This window comes from Strigops habroptila, chromosome 12 (assembly GCF_004027225.2).
Source record: "Strigops habroptila isolate Jane chromosome 12, bStrHab1.2.pri, whole genome shotgun sequence".
NCBI lineage: Eukaryota > Metazoa > Chordata > Aves > Psittaciformes > Psittacidae > Strigops > Strigops habroptila.
In genome coordinates, this window is record NC_044288.2 from 17519719 (window position 1) to 17534567 (window position 14849).

Below are 14849 nucleotides of genomic sequence, written 5' to 3' on the forward strand. Positions count from 1 at the left end.
CCCCGGCACGGCACAGCGCGCCCCGGGGCTGAGGGGGGAGGCGGGATCCGCGGGTTCTGATGAAACATCTGATGTGCATTACGGCAGGGCAAGGGCAGACTGCATGGGCACTTCCCATCACCTGCTCGAGATTTTCCTACGTGTCCGTGTCCCCGTCCCCTCGCCCCGCTCCAGCCACCGGACAAAGGGAACAGCCAGAGCCGGCTGGGGGGTTGCTCTGGGGAGTGAGGGGGGTTGCAGAAGTGATGCTCTCCTCACGTGGTGCCCGGGGGAGGGGGGGGGGGGGTACGGAAGGCAGCACCCGGCCCTGCTCACCCGGCCGGGTCCGCTCTCAGGTACCACGACCCCCCTGCCAGCCCCCCCTCCAAGTGATGGATTTTGCTCAAATCCACCCGGAGCTCGCAGGGTACAAAATCCCAGGAAAAATGAAGGAAAAAAAAAAAAAAGGAGTGGCGGGTGGAGGGTTTCCAAGAAAGTCAGTGCAATAGCTGCTTCGGAGAGAGATTTTTTTTTTTTTTCCTTTTTCTTTTAAAGCAAGTCTTACAACCAGGCGGCAGTGCCGCAGACGGCCGGCGCGGGCAGCCCGCTCCGGGCACGGGCACCCCCACTGCTTCCCCATTCCGCCCGAAGTTCCCTTCCCAGCCCTGGGGCTGCGGGGGACCGGCCGCTCGGTGCCTCCTCCCCCCCTCCAAAGCAGCGCATTTGTCAAAATCCCGCTTTTTCACCTTATTTTTCCCTCTGCCCCCACCCCGCCCATACCACCGGGGGGAGGCAACTTGTGTCTCACCACCACCACCGTTCCCTCCCCGCCGGGTGCCGTCCGTGCCCGCTGCCCCCCGCACGCCCATCCCCCGCGTCGCGGCGCGGGTGGGGCCGGGGGAGGCGGGCCGCTGCAACCTGCCGGCGGGGCCGGGCCGGCCCCCGGCGGGCGGGCGGAGCGGTGCGGCGGCTGCCATTGGTCGCGGCGCGGAGCGACACCTGCTCGGCTCCCTCATGCGAGTGACACCGGGGCTCGGCGGGGATATTTGAGGCACCCTCCGGCGCCGCCACCGCCACTCCGCGCTCGCCGCCGCGCCGGGCACATGCGGTTCGCGGGGCCGCGGCGAGGAGCGCGCTGGGCCCGGGTGCGGCACCCCGCGGGGGAGGACGCGGCGGCGGCGGCGGGGGGAAGGCGCGACCATGTGCGCGGAGCTCCGCGGCAAGCTGCTGGCCCTGGCCCTGCTGCTCGCTGTCGCCCGGGCCGCGGCGGGCACTGAGGCCACGCACCCGCCGGAGGGGCCGCAGGACAGGACCCCGCAGCAAAAGGGGCGCCTGTCCCTGCAGAACACAGGTACGGCAGTGGCTTGGGGGGGTGCGAAGGTGGGGTGTGGGTGAGTGTGTTCCTCACCCACCGCTTCTGGAGCGCCGGTGAAATGGAGTTATGACAGGCGTTTTATTCCGGCGTCCGACTGTCAGGCATAAATCATCAGAGGAAATAAGAGCTCGCTTCTAATTACCTTTAAAGCCCGGCTTTGCCAAGCACGTGTTGCCCTTGCAACAGCCGCGGCCGCGCTCCGAGCGAAGCGCCTGGGCAGCCCGACCCCGGCCCGCGGAGGTGCGGGGCTGCCGAGGAGAAAGTTTCTCGGCGCAGCGTTTGAAACCGGGTCGAGGAGGGGAGGACGGGGACGGACGGGAGGGAAGGGGAAGCGGCTGGAAATGACTGGTGCTTTGCCTCCTCCGTAGGGAGTCATGCAATGATGCAACGGGCCGGGGGTTTCTCTCCTCCTCTCCCGCCCCCTGCGCTCCCTCCCCCGGGTATTATCTGCCTAGAAAAAAGAGAGCTGAGGCGTGCACTTCTCTGGATCGCTTCCCAGCCGTGCAAAGAGAGAGCGCGGGATCCAGACGCTTCCCTCCTCCCCCTCTCCCCTTTCTTTCCCCCTTTCTCCTTTTTCCCTTTTTTTCTTCCCCCCCCCCACCCCCCTTTTAACACTCTCAGTGCTGCGAGACGTGTTTAAACACACACGAGCAGGAATGCACGAATGCCCATTAGGGACTGCCACATGTGAATCACGGCACTGTGCAGTTCTCAGCACGCTGGAGCCAGGACATGTGATCCGGCAAAGGGTTTGCATCCGGATGCCAACACAAGCACTACAGCTGAGCTCCCAGCCCCAAAAAAAGCCCAGCTCCGCGCTTTGCAGCGCTCCACAAAGAGCTCCATCCCCCTCCATCCATCCCCCCTCGGTGCGTGTGTGTTTGCGCAGCTTTTCGCGTGTGGCCGAGACAACCCACGGAGCCGACCCCCTGTCCCTCCCCCAGCGCTGCACTTCGGGGCAGGTAGAAGGGGGGGGGGAGGGAAAAAAAAATGCAGCGGCAGTGATTTGGTTCTGAGCCGGGGGGAGGGCATGGGAACTCCCTCAGAGTCCGCATTTCCATCCGCGGCTGCTCTCTCTGCCTTGCAGCGGGTTGAAATTAGACCGAAAGTTGCTGTAAAGACTTGCAAATGGACCGCATGGTAAAGGAGGGGGGGCTGGGGATGTCTGAACCATGCTGCGGTTCGGAGAGGGATTAGGCTGGCTCCCAAGGGCGAGCTTTAATTAAAGGTACCACTAGGGTACAGAGTACAGGAATTCTTAGCATCCTCAGTTCTGGTCTAAAAACTGCTCCTGTTTAACTTTATCCCCAGGCTTTTTCAGCAACCACCTTCCCTCTGGCAGTACTACGACATCCATTTCTTTTAATTTTTTAATTATTTTTTTTTTTTTAAGGACCAGAATGTGTCTTGTTAAGAATTAGATTTTTGGGGTTTTTTTTCTAAGTGAGTATTAGCATTTTTTTATTACAGTATTACATAATATCTGAAAGGGCAGAATAAACATGTGTAATGGCTAGCTCCAGTACATCTATTTTATGTATTACATATATAAATATGTATTTTTTCAATTGACTTCTGCATAGGTGAAGGCATAGTTGGACCTTTATGCAGCACTCAGTTTAAAGGACTTTATGTATCAGTGAGAGTTTTGCCATTAACTTCATAAGCATCACCAGAGGAGAAGCCCAGTGGTCTACAAAAAACATTGTGCTAAATAGCTAGAAACTAGCTCAAAGTACCAGAAATGAGATATTTTAGCTGGCTGGGTCCTTGGCTTCTCATTTTGGCACTTGGAAGTTGATGGGGGGCTTTGTACAAGTCGGACAGCAAAAATCATGCCTGTCCTTTGCTCCTGAGGAATGCGAAAGCATTAGACAGTTCTCAAGTGAAATAGCTTGACGTAAGTATAGTGGATTTGGCATTTACTTCTTGGATATCACTTTCATAACAAAATACACCCAAGTTTTGGCCTAATTTCCACAAAAAGTGGGCATGCTGTGAGTACAAGAGCTGTTGTTGCGTGTTTTTACTTTCGAACTGATGATGTTGGCAAAATAATTCCCTCCCCTTACCCACCAACAGCTTCTCTGAACAGTTCTTCAAATTAACTGTAATCAATGCTCGTTGTAGCTGAAATCCAGCACTGCCTGGTTAATGCTGGCGATGTGGGATGTGGAGTGTTTGAATGCTTTGAAAACAATTCTTGCGAGATCCGAGGCTTACATGAGATCTGCATGACATTCCTGCACAACGCTGGAAAATTTGATGCCCAGGTAACACAGTGAAATGTCCTATGTACTTGCTTGCTTCTAATATACACTCGGCATGTATGTTAGTTCCTTAACATATCTTTGCAAAAAAAAGTTAGTTACAGAGCAAATCTACTTTTGCACATGACCTAAGAATATTTCTGTTGAAGGGTTCAGAATCAAGACCCCAGAACAGTAATAGAACAGGGGTGTGCAACCTGTCCCAAGAGACGGGCTGTCTCTAGCTACAGCTCCCTGGATCACCTCCACCTACTGTACCCAGAATAACTAAATTGGAATGCTGAACATGGTTTTCTGAAACATTAGGCAGCTTAAGCTTCTACACCATGTTTGTTCAAAGCCAATTCTGAAATGCAGCTTGGGCTCCCAGGTCCTTTAGACATATCAAAATATTTCCCAATGTGCAGTTACTAAAGTTGGTTCTCAAGACTCGCACGCAACCAGTACAGGCAACCTCCTAAAGCTGCTCTATTCAAATAAGTCTTTGGTTCAAGCACGTTAAAATACGTTACTTAGATGGTATGCGGTATTAAGTTTGTCTCCTTCATTTTCTCCCCAGACCATTTATGCATCATTGAGACATCCTGTTATTATGTCTTGTAAACCTACTCTCCCATTTCAGCGTGGAGGGAAGAGAACATTACGACGGGCCAGCGGCATTTGGCTTGACCATGCAGTTTACAGTATAACTTGACTAAAAGCACCAGCTACATGGCACTGTTAAAAACATGCTATAAAGTAGAGCTGTCTTCAGGATTCAGCCTGTTCCATGAGACATGGTGGGACCACCCAGTAGGAAATGCTTTTGAAGTGCTGGAGTTTTAGGCTCAAATTCTCAAGGATGCATGAAGGGTGTGGCAAGCCATTGAAATGGGAATAGTTTCTTCTGTTTCTTCAACTAAATTTCCAAGTGGCTTCCAGAAAACACTAATTTATTTTTGCACCATATTCTGTTGGTGAACAGAGTTGACCAAAGAAGTTGAGGCCTGTTGGGAGGGGAAAGAAAGGGGCCTATGAAGGCTCAGTGTAGCCATTGATGCCTATTTCCCACAATCCCTAGATGCTGTTAGTTAAATACAGCCTGTTTCACATCCAGGCTATCTCCAGAGCAGAAGTATTAAACCCACGGAGTTTTAGTCAATATGGAGGTGACTTTAGCCTCTGCAATGACACAACATTTCATGGTTCATCTCTCTATTACGTACAGTTATTTCAGGCTGCATTAAATGACACGACTAACATTGGCCATTTTCTGTTCTCTGCTTTCTGCTCTCCTTCCCTCACTCTGAAACCAGAGAATTGATGTCAGGTTTGGTTTATACAAGTATGTTCTTTTTTTTATCCTTATTTGCCTACCATGCTGAGCATGTTTGTTACTGAAGGGAAGAGCAAGTGCCTTTAGTATGGGGAATTGAAAGGGATGATGACTGAAGCAGTTCTTTGTGCAGCAAGAAACATTTCTGGCTTGAAACAGTTTGGGGACATCTGCTTGCAGGCCTGAGTGAATCTTAGTTAATATCAGTGGAGCTGTGCCAATATACTCCTTGGATAAAGGATAACAAGAATTTGGTCTTCACTTGTGTAAAATAGTTTGGAGCTAATGAAGGGATGGATGCAGTGCAGGAGGCTTCCGCACACCTATTGCTCAGCAGCATAAAGGGAGTCTGAGCAGAGCTGTCAGACTGTGACAAAAGCCCTGTATATGGCTGCTGTAGTGTCAGATAGCAAACAGAAAAGGAAGGGATGGTTTTGATGCCCTCTAAGCAATTGACTAAAGGAATCCCAAACAGTGGTTAAAGAGGTGCTACTAAAGCAGCTTTCCTGCAATTTACTATTGTAGTTTCTTGATTTGATTTTTCTTAATCTCACAATTTCTTGCAGCAAACAGGCATCCAGACACTGTAGGATTATTATTAGTGCTGATTTGAGTCCCTCCCTGAGGCAGTGGTCATAGAGAAAATACTGACAGCTGGGGAGTGGGACAAGTGCATATAGAAGGTGCATACATGTGTATGAGTTTGCAAACTAATTTTAAAAATTAAAAGAAACCCTTATTTGCAGTTACTGCATGTGTATCTGCTTGTGGTCCTGGGCACTTCAGCCATGGCAGGATGCCCTGCCCTTTCCTTTGTGTGAACCTGCTGTGCTGCCACCCCAGAAGTGAACAAAGCCAGTAACTCAAGCACTGAATCATTTCAAGGTGCTCACTTTTGTCCTTTCCCTTGTTGGGCATTCAGCTGTTGGGGCAAAGGAAACCTCAAAATACCAGTGAGGAAGCCCTGTGTGTTCAGTTCTACTGGGGGAGCAAAGCCAGGTAATTTGGCATGGTCTTTAAGGACAGAGAAACAAAGAAAAGAGGAGGGGAAAAGCTATTAAGTGATACCCTTAGCAATCTAATAACCGTTGACATTGTCCTACAGAGGAGCAGCTGGCTGGGCATAAATCAGCTGCTGTGCTTAATGGACAAAAATACAGACCTACTCCATTTCTTTTCTTCTCAGGGAAAATCCTTCATTAAAGACGCTCTGAAGTGTAAGGCTCATGCCTTGAGGCATAAATTCAGCTGCATCAGCCGTAAGTGCCCTGCCATTAAAGAGATGGTGTTCCAGTTACAGCGGGAGTGCTACCTGAAGCATGACCTCTGCTCCGCTGCCAAGGAGAACGTCCAGGTCATTGTGGAGATGATTCACTTCAAAGACCTGCTGCAGCATGAGTAAGTGCCTCCGCGCTGGTGCAGTCAGAGGCGTGGGAGCTCCTTCCAGGAGCACGATGGTGCCAATGGGCTGTGCATCTGCCCAGGAGCTGTTTCACCTTCTTCTGGCCTTAAGCATGTCTTGTTTTCCCATGTACAAGACCAAGGTAATGCGTTCTTCACAGGGGCCTTGGAAGTCTAGTTTGTTTACAAGGGCTAGATGTGACTGTGGAAGGAGATGAAATGGGTTGAAGTTGGACCTAGCTGTCTCCTTGGTCTTCTGGCAAATACAGTCTGCCATTTCCAGAGGCATCTCACAATGTCTCTGAGCTTTCTGAGCTCAAAGGCACTGTTCCTGACCCCAGTATCCTGTTAAAGATGACAGCTAGAGAAGAAAGGGGAAGAAGGTCTGTGCAGAGTTGTCAGCAAGATGATGATTTCTTCTTTAAATACATACTTTCAAATGTCTTGTAGCTAATTGTCCCTGAAAGAGCTGCAGTCCCCCAGGTAATCTCCCATTCATCTTATTCTGTATTAATCTCAGATGCTTTTTAATAAAACATGGAGGTGTACAAAATGAAGACACAAGTCAGATTTTGAGGCATTCATCCCTCTGACTGGGAACACAGCTGCCCTCTGAGGAATGGCAGGCATGAATCCTATTTGGAATTGATCAAAGCTGCTACATGACAGCAACAAACCAGGCACAAGCTGTTTGTACCAACTCTTTGTGCAGAAATGCAAAAATTGGAGCCTGTTTTTCTTGCAGGTGAACATCTCACTCCCAAACAAGAAAGCTGAGCCACAGCCTGGCAACAGGCTTAACCTTAGAGCATCTTCCTACCACACCTCTATGCCTTTTTATCCCTAGCGGAATTAGCACAGAAACTCCAAATCCCAGCAGTCATGAGAGATAATTTATTTTTTCTTTCCATAATAATTTATTTTGGACTTCTAACCTTGCATTTGCATTGGGATCCAAAGGAGCTGTGGTCTAATTCCCTTACTTTCTGTTGAAAACCACCCTCCTAATACTTAAGCTGTAGTTGCAGAGAGACACTTCGATGCTAGTTTACTCATGCAGAATTGTTTGCTGTGATTTGTATGAGCTGAACATGGTGGCCTGAAAGCAAGGCCCTTTCCATGGGCATTCCTGATGCTGGGATGAAAGGCATGGCTAGTGGCAGATCCAGGTCTTGCCAGGGTGAAGGGCAGCATCCTGCTGGCAGGGGGAGAGGGAGAGCGGGGCTCTGTCCTGCGCAGCAGCACCTCTCTGTGGGTGCTGCTCAGACTGCGTTAGTAGGCTATAAATTGGGTGCTTGGCACCACTTAAACCCTCCCTTCCCCCCCATCATTTGGGGATGAGAAGAACTCTGAGAGCCAAAAGCCTGTCCAAAGAGGAGTAAGTCATCCTTATTTTACAAACAGTCTAAAGCAGGAATGCTCAAAGGCAGCTGCTTATTTCTTGGAAGCTTAACTAGGGGGGGTCTTGGTTTGAGAAGAGATGGGTCATTCAGCTGAACACCTATAATTTGCATGATCTCATTTAATGCTTCTACACTTCGGCATCTCACTGAGTCGGAGTGTAGCTTTTCTATGCAGGACTCCCCAAATAGAAGTCAGCCAGCCTCCTCCCCTAAATTTAGAGGCCATCTCCGAAGCTCTTGAACTGAGGAACTTGTTCAAGATCAATAGGCAAGTGTGGCAGAGCTGGAAATAAAATCACGTCTGCTGACTTGCAGCCTTGTGCTCAGCTCAGGTACTCTGGTCAGGCCAGCTGAAATGCAGAAAGTAAAACAGTGACTGAGAAATGGGCCAGTATTAATCCACAGGGCTCTGGCAGACTGAATACCTGAAATTTTTGGCAGCTGAGCCACTTTTTAGTCATACCAGCAACCTTTTTCTTACAAAGATTTTTGTAAAGGTTATGCCAAATTTCAACAACTGATTTCTCTATTTTTTTTTCCCTTCCTTCTGCTGGATCTCTCTGTGTGCAATGTGCTCAGTTCTCTCATCTTCCGCTTTACATTTAAACCTAAGAGTGGAGAAGCAAGTGGCAGCTCTCGGGCTTGTTCTCTGACTATTTTCTTCTGACTGTTTTGTCCCGATGAGTGTTGAGGAACGCGATCAGGGCGGTGAAGTCTCCTCCTGAGTCAGCTGTGGTGGGGTGGGGGTCAGGCTGATTTGCTATGGTGGAAGTGGTGACAGGCCCTGGCAGATCAGTCGCCGCTGCATTCCAAGTAACTTTTTCTAAGCAGCAGAAACAATCCAAACATGGGAAATATTTTGAGATAGGTGGCTCTCCAAGATTAGTCATTCAGAATGAGTTTAAGCCGTTGGGCAAAGTAAAACCAGGGTAGCGTCAGACTATGATCATCATCTGTTGGTTTTCTTCATCTCCTCTGACATAGTTCTTGGGAATAGATTGAGGCTGGTCCAGGGCCACCAGAGCTGGTGCCCAGAAAGTGCACCCCCAGCACCCAGTATGGCCATGACTGCTGGCCCCAGGCAGTTCTCCTCTAGCACTGTGGATGGTTCCTGCTGTGGAAGACTTTGAAGCACGTCCTTCTGGGCCTGCTAGCAGCTGAGCAGTTGTGTCAATAGACAACATCAATATTGACCCATAAAACTTGTGACCACAACTATTTTAAAATCGCTGCACTCGGTGACCCATGGCTGAGGAAGTGCCTGTACTCAGGCTGCGTTGTGCTGTGGGGGCACAGAGGGACGGGGAGGAAGCAGAAATGGTATTTGGCCATGGCTCATTTGGAGTCCTTGTTTGGCTGGGAAAAAGTATGTACTGAAAGCTGTACTCAACTCTGTGAGGAAATAAAGGAAAGAAAAACTTTGATGGCCCTGTTTCTTCCCACACCAAGTGGATTCCCATGTGTCTGAGCTCTGTGGAGCTAGATCCTGAGTCCAGATAGGATCTTGGTTGTGGTGGAGACCAACATGTGGTGCTCCAGGGAAAGCTAAAGATTATGAGAAAAACCAGGGAACCTCTAGTTGAGTATCTGCTTCTCCTTGCAGAGGTGAGGAAATGCCTCCTAATGTGGAATAATGATCGGTATATGCTCTGTACCAGCAGTACAGCTGGAGATAGCAGGCTGTTTGATCAAGTTGATGGCTCTAAACATGAGCAGGTTTCCTTTCTTACGTATCCTGATTAATAAAGATGAGGGGGCATGGAAAGAGAGAGTGGCAGAAGGTGTGAGATAGCAGTTCTTCCAGCTGTTCTTCCATTTGGCAACCCCATTTGCCAAGCATGTAGACCTTGTGTATTCCTGTGGTGTACTCCCAGAGTATCTCCAGTGGGAGAGCAATCAAGGCAGATCCAGCACTTGAGTGAAGCTTCATTTGACAGGATGCCATCATGTGCATTTCTCACAGCGATATGGCCGATTAGAATATGATATATTGCATAATAAACATATGGTGCAGAACTGCTCTACAAGCTATTTTGTAGCAGTAACTCTACCTTGCCAAGTCAGTGGGTAGCACGGGACTAACGCTACTGAGCTGTGCTGTGCACAAGGGAGGGTAAGGCAGAGAGGCCATTGCACTTGTTTACTGGTAGATAACCTTTATATATCTTTTTGACTCTTCTCTCACTGTTTCCTTTCCCTCTAGGCCATATGTTGATCTAGTGAACATCCTGCTCACCTGTGGTGATGAGGTGAAAAAAGCAATAACAAGAAGCGTCCAGGCCCAGTGCGAACAGAACTGGGGAAGCCTCTGCTCCATCCTGAGCTTCTGCACCTCGTCTGTGCACAGTGACACCATCCTGGGTCCAGAGAAGAAGGCGGGTGAAGCCGGCAAAGCTGCTGCTGGCCGTGGGGACATGCTGGCCCACTCCGACTCCGACCATAGAGAGAGCTCGCGAGCATCCAAGGCAGAGAGAGGTACTAAGGGCCACTTGAACGCCCATGCCCGGGTGAAAGCTGGGGGCCACGGTCCCAAAGGGGTACATGGGATCATGGACCGGGCAGAAGAACTGTCCGACTTCTCTGACATCCGGAGGTGAAAAAAGGCACCAAGTCCCCGTTCCCCCATCCTCCCCCTCCACTGGAAACCTCCTCCGTTGAGTCCCATCTTCCCGTCTATGGACATTCCAAAGCATTTCCCATTCAGAGGTCAAGCACAGGGCATTGCAAGATATATATGGACCTCGGCAACAGTGTATATAGTAGCAAAGGGAGAGCAGTGGCAATGGGTTATAGATCCAGCAAACTCAACACTTGAGCAGCCACCAAATGTGGCAAAATGTCTCCAGCTAAATTCATTTCCCCTTTTTTATGAAATGGACGTCAGCTGAAATTTAGGATCTTGTTTGGGGTTGTTGGGTTGTTTTGAGGATTTGGGGTTTTTTTGTTGGTTTTTTTTTTTCTTGGTCCCCTTGGCTGGGGAGAAGGTTCCAAGAGGGCTCTGCCAGATTGCATGTGGCTGCTTGTGGCTTAGCACCTCCGAAGGTTTAGGGCACAGCCTTACAGCAGATGGCTGAATTCCAGGGGGATTTGGTTTCTGTCTGTGGCTGAGAACACAAGAGCTCAAGGCTCTCTATGTGACACTCTCTAATGAAATAGCTACCCCATCTCTTGCACAGGAACCGTGGGGTCTGGAGCTCCACCGCTTTCTCTTAACTAACTTCTGAGCCATTGTTCCCATCTGGGTGATGCTGCCTAGAGTCTAAGTGCCCCCTGTTTGTTTTTTAACCACTGCATAACTTGACACTTGCTAATCCAGTCACTTCAGCATATCAAAGGCGAGTAGTCAGCTTCCAGACAAGGCAATGTGACTGTTAAGACTTGCACAGTAGGGGGGACCCCCAGGAATATGCTGGTGGACCTCTATAAAAACCCTGTGCACGTTCTCTGCTTACACCTGTCTGCTCAGTGACACAGGTCCTCCAGCCCAAGCTTAAAAGGGTGGGCATAGGCTCAGACAGTGAAGGACCCTATGTACTTGGTTCTTCTGCAGGACTGCATTGAAGGCCCATCAGAAATCTCCTTAGCAGTAGCATGGCACGGTTTGCTAGGATGTGGAGCCCCATTCTAACCTGCCTATCAGCTGTGGTTTATCCAAATGCCAAAGATAAGGAGAGGGGGTTGACTTGGGGTTTTTTTTAATTGTCATGCAAATAATAACCACCAATCTCTGCAGAATGAGTTAGTAAAGATGAAGAGTGTCGAGAGCTTATTGTCTCTAACCAGTTTTAAATGTGAATGAGGTGTTTGAACATATCTCTCCTACCCCCTATGCAATTGTAATTCTCAGGTTGCAGATCTGCAATCCTATATCCCCAGATACTGTACTGGAAATGGAGGTTACAGCATCCACGGGGACAGAAGGGTGAGCTCCTCAGCTTCCTCTAGAGAAAAAGCAAGTTTTCTTAGAAAGTGAGAATCACACCAGGGATTTCAGCCTTCTCATTTAGAAAGTTTGGGAGGAAAGCTGTGGGGGCAGGAAGGCAGTTCAGTAGAGACAGAACGTACCCAGTGAACTAACGTACGTCATGTCGCATGGTGGGAAGGAGCTGTATAAACAGTAGAGGGTGTTGGAATTTGGCTACGATTTCCAACTCAGATTTTACTTACTGCTAAGTGAACACAGCTCCTAATAGCTATATTCAGGGTTTAATGCATGTATCCACCCGCAGAAGTTACAGGCATTGCTTTTAATAGGAGCCACGTAGGAAGCAAGAGAGGACAGTTAAGTCGAAAAGGTGTGTCTCTATGTGATCACCAGGTCTTTGTTTACAGACATGACCTTGATCCTGCCAGATTTTAGGTAAGTTCTGTGACAAAAAATTTCATTCAACTTAACTGGGAAGAGGTGGGATCAGGCCAGGAACTGTGGCAGTGAAGACTATGCTGACCTGAGGAGCGGAGCTCCTGGCAGTGCAAGTGCTAGCTGCCCCGTTGGGTTGTAGAACAGCTCTGCCATGGATGGGGCACCCAAGCTGTCCCACAGAGGAGCTTGCCAAGGTTGGTTTGGACCTGCCTCTAATGGCCAACTCCTCTGCTCCAAAAACTAAGTGGCTGCTGGTGGTACCATAAGAAGGTTTCTAGCGTGCCTCCATGGGTTTCCTGTGAGCGTCCTCTCCCCCTTGGTGGCATACAGCCACCATGAAGAACAAGCTCAAACCAAAAAGACAATCCAACTGTTTTATATAAAAAAAAAAAAAAAAGAAAAAGAAAAAAAAAGAAAACAAACACAAAACAGAAACAACAACTTGCTACCAACGTAATGCTCTTGCATTGAACTAAAATAAGATCCCTCTCTCATTAGAGGTCTGATTCATCGATGGGAACCAAACATACAGATCTACATCCTTGAATGTCTCAGTCAACGTATCACCTCAGCATGCATACAGTTTTACTTGTATTCATTCGTTCTGTGGGGAAAATTGTATATTCCCCTGGTTTAGTCAGTAAAAATTGGGGGGAGGGAGGGAAGCTGTGGGTGGGATTTTTGTATAAGGCATAATTTTTTTTCCTCTGTGTGTGAAGATTTTATGTGTTCATCTACTGATTCCACATATGCTATTATTGTAAATATTTAACATTTCTATTTATTATAGTGTCCCCATTTAAAAAAGAACACTGCTGGCTATGATAATTTAAACGTATGTCATGACCTGTGTTGTATATATTCATGCCACTAGTATTTTTTTTTTTTATGTTTAAAGCTGTGTAAATATAGTTTTATACAGTTCCATAATGTTATTGACAGCATAAATCATTTATTTATTGTTAAACCTTCTTTCATATCTAACAAAAAGGGTGCATTTTACCTGAGATTATTTTATTGTGACATCTACATAGCCTTAATTCTTTATAAAAACAGAAAAAAAAGTCCATTTAGATACTGTATGATGCTTTAATTAACATTCCTTATGAACGTGCTGTTCATGAAGGAGGTTTAGCTTAAAAGCCAAGGTATGAATGTTTCCTTTACGCTTTGCATCTGGAATGAGCCTTGTTCTGGAATGAAAATAATGGGAGAAGCAAAACGCCTACTGGAAAGCTATGGCAGAAAACCCTGGAAAATGCTGTCCTAACTTAAAGTGCTGAACTAAAAGGAAAAAAAAAAAGGAAAATAATAAAAAAAAAAAAAAACAAACAAAAAAAAAAAAAACCAAACCTGTCCTTAATTCCAAATCTCTGGGAGAAAAACATACTAGTTTTATCTCGTGTAGAATTTGCAGCCAAATAAGCTTGTAAAAACACAAAGAAAATGCATATGGCTTTAGACAAAGCTCTGTACCTTTCACACTATTATTTTCCTTAAACACTAATAAATGTTTTGAATAAGTCTGTGGCTGGGTTTTGTTAGCTGGAATTTCAGCTGATGTGATAAGGGGTAAGAAAAGCCCTCTGAAGTTGGGCCAGCAGCTTCAGCCAAGAGGGGCAGAGGTAATCTGTCTGCTCGTCCCCCTGAGCCTGTTCCCTGTGCCAGCCAGGCAGTGGCAGAGGTGCCTTGGCTGGGGTAGATGTGGGGATGGAGCCAGCCCTTACTCTGTGTATACTGGGGAGAACTGGCGCAGGGGTGGAGACCTCGTCACCAATGTGTCATTCCCCTGGGAGAGGTAGACCACGGCTGCTTAGCTGGGATGTGGCAGACTAGTTCGAGGGGAGATGTGCAACGAACTAGAGGATGAAAAACACAGATAACAAAAGCTTGTGCCTTTCTCAGGCTGAGACAAAGCCCCTGCTTGTTCTGGCAGGTTTCCCTTAGCAGGAGCCATGCACTGGGTTCACTGTAGCATGCCAGAACCACCTCATCTGCTTTAAATTAGTCCGTATTCAGGTTAGGAGTAGGGGGATGCAGGTACTGATGGCTTTCTTCTACTGCCCTGATGATCTGGGATTACAAAAGTCCCTTCGCAGGTGCCACACTGTGCTCAGCCAGGTTGGCTATAGGTGTAACTCAGCATCGCATAAGCACATCCCATCAGGGCTGGGAAGGGGATCTGTGGCTGACCACAGCACCTGCCCGTGGGCAACCTGTCAGCAGCCCTCAGCATGAGGCCAGAGCCCTAAGCACCAGACCCGTGCAGTGCTTTCTGAAAGCTGTAACAGCTGGTAAGATTTGACCTGCATGTATAAAAGACCCGGTCCATGTAATAGCAAGAGTTATCCCTTCAGGATTTTACCTTAAAAACAAGGTATCCATTTGGACCTGCACTGTCAGTTGTTGATAACTTATCAGTAAGTACCAGCCAGTGGCTCTGTACAGGGATGAAACAGGCATGTACAGTTGCTGTAATTCTCTCTCTGATCACTCCATCACCATCCCAGCAGTGATCAGATACCAAAATTTTAAATGCTTCCTGGAGTTTCAGCAAAGGAGAAAAGCAAACTCGTAAGATGTACAAAAAGCAATTTTCAGAAACAGCACTTTGTGTTGTCTCCAGAGTCATTTTCATACAGCATCGGGGTGTAGGCAGCAAGGGGATGGGGAAATTATGAGAAAGCACCTCAGAACATAAAGCACAGGGTTTTTTTAAGGCTGCATGAAAAAGCGCATTTTT

At 48.1% G+C, this 14849-nt stretch overlaps 1 protein-coding gene across 1 annotated transcript; it reads left to right on the forward strand.

The window, feature by feature from the left end:
* The first annotated feature begins 921 nt into the window (after positions 1-921).
* STC2 (stanniocalcin 2) lies at positions 922-13630 on the forward strand. The gene is made up of 4 exons (XM_030503960.1): positions 922-1330; positions 3485-3627; positions 6126-6337; positions 9947-13630. Exons 1-4 carry the CDS (start codon positions 1180-1182, stop codon positions 10338-10340), a joined length of 900 nt encoding a protein of 299 aa, XP_030359820.1. The 5' UTR covers positions 922-1179; the 3' UTR covers positions 10341-13630.
* The last annotated feature ends 1219 nt before the right edge of the window (positions 13631-14849 follow it).

What these genes read in the sequence shown, in the direction of transcription:
- STC2 (XM_030503960.1), top strand. Translation starts at nt 1,180, where the DNA reads ATGTGCGCGGAGCTCCGCGGCAAGCTGCTGGCCCTGGCCCTGCTGCTC. An exon ending in CCTGTCCCTGCAGAACACAG is followed by an intron (nt 1,331 to 3,484) that starts GTACGGCAGTGG and finishes TGCTCGTTGTAG; the next exon opens with CTGAAATCCAGCACTGCCTG. An exon ending in AAAGACCTGCTGCAGCATGA is followed by an intron (nt 6,338 to 9,946) that starts GTAAGTGCCTCC and finishes CTTTCCCTCTAG; the next exon opens with GCCATATGTTGATCTAGTGA.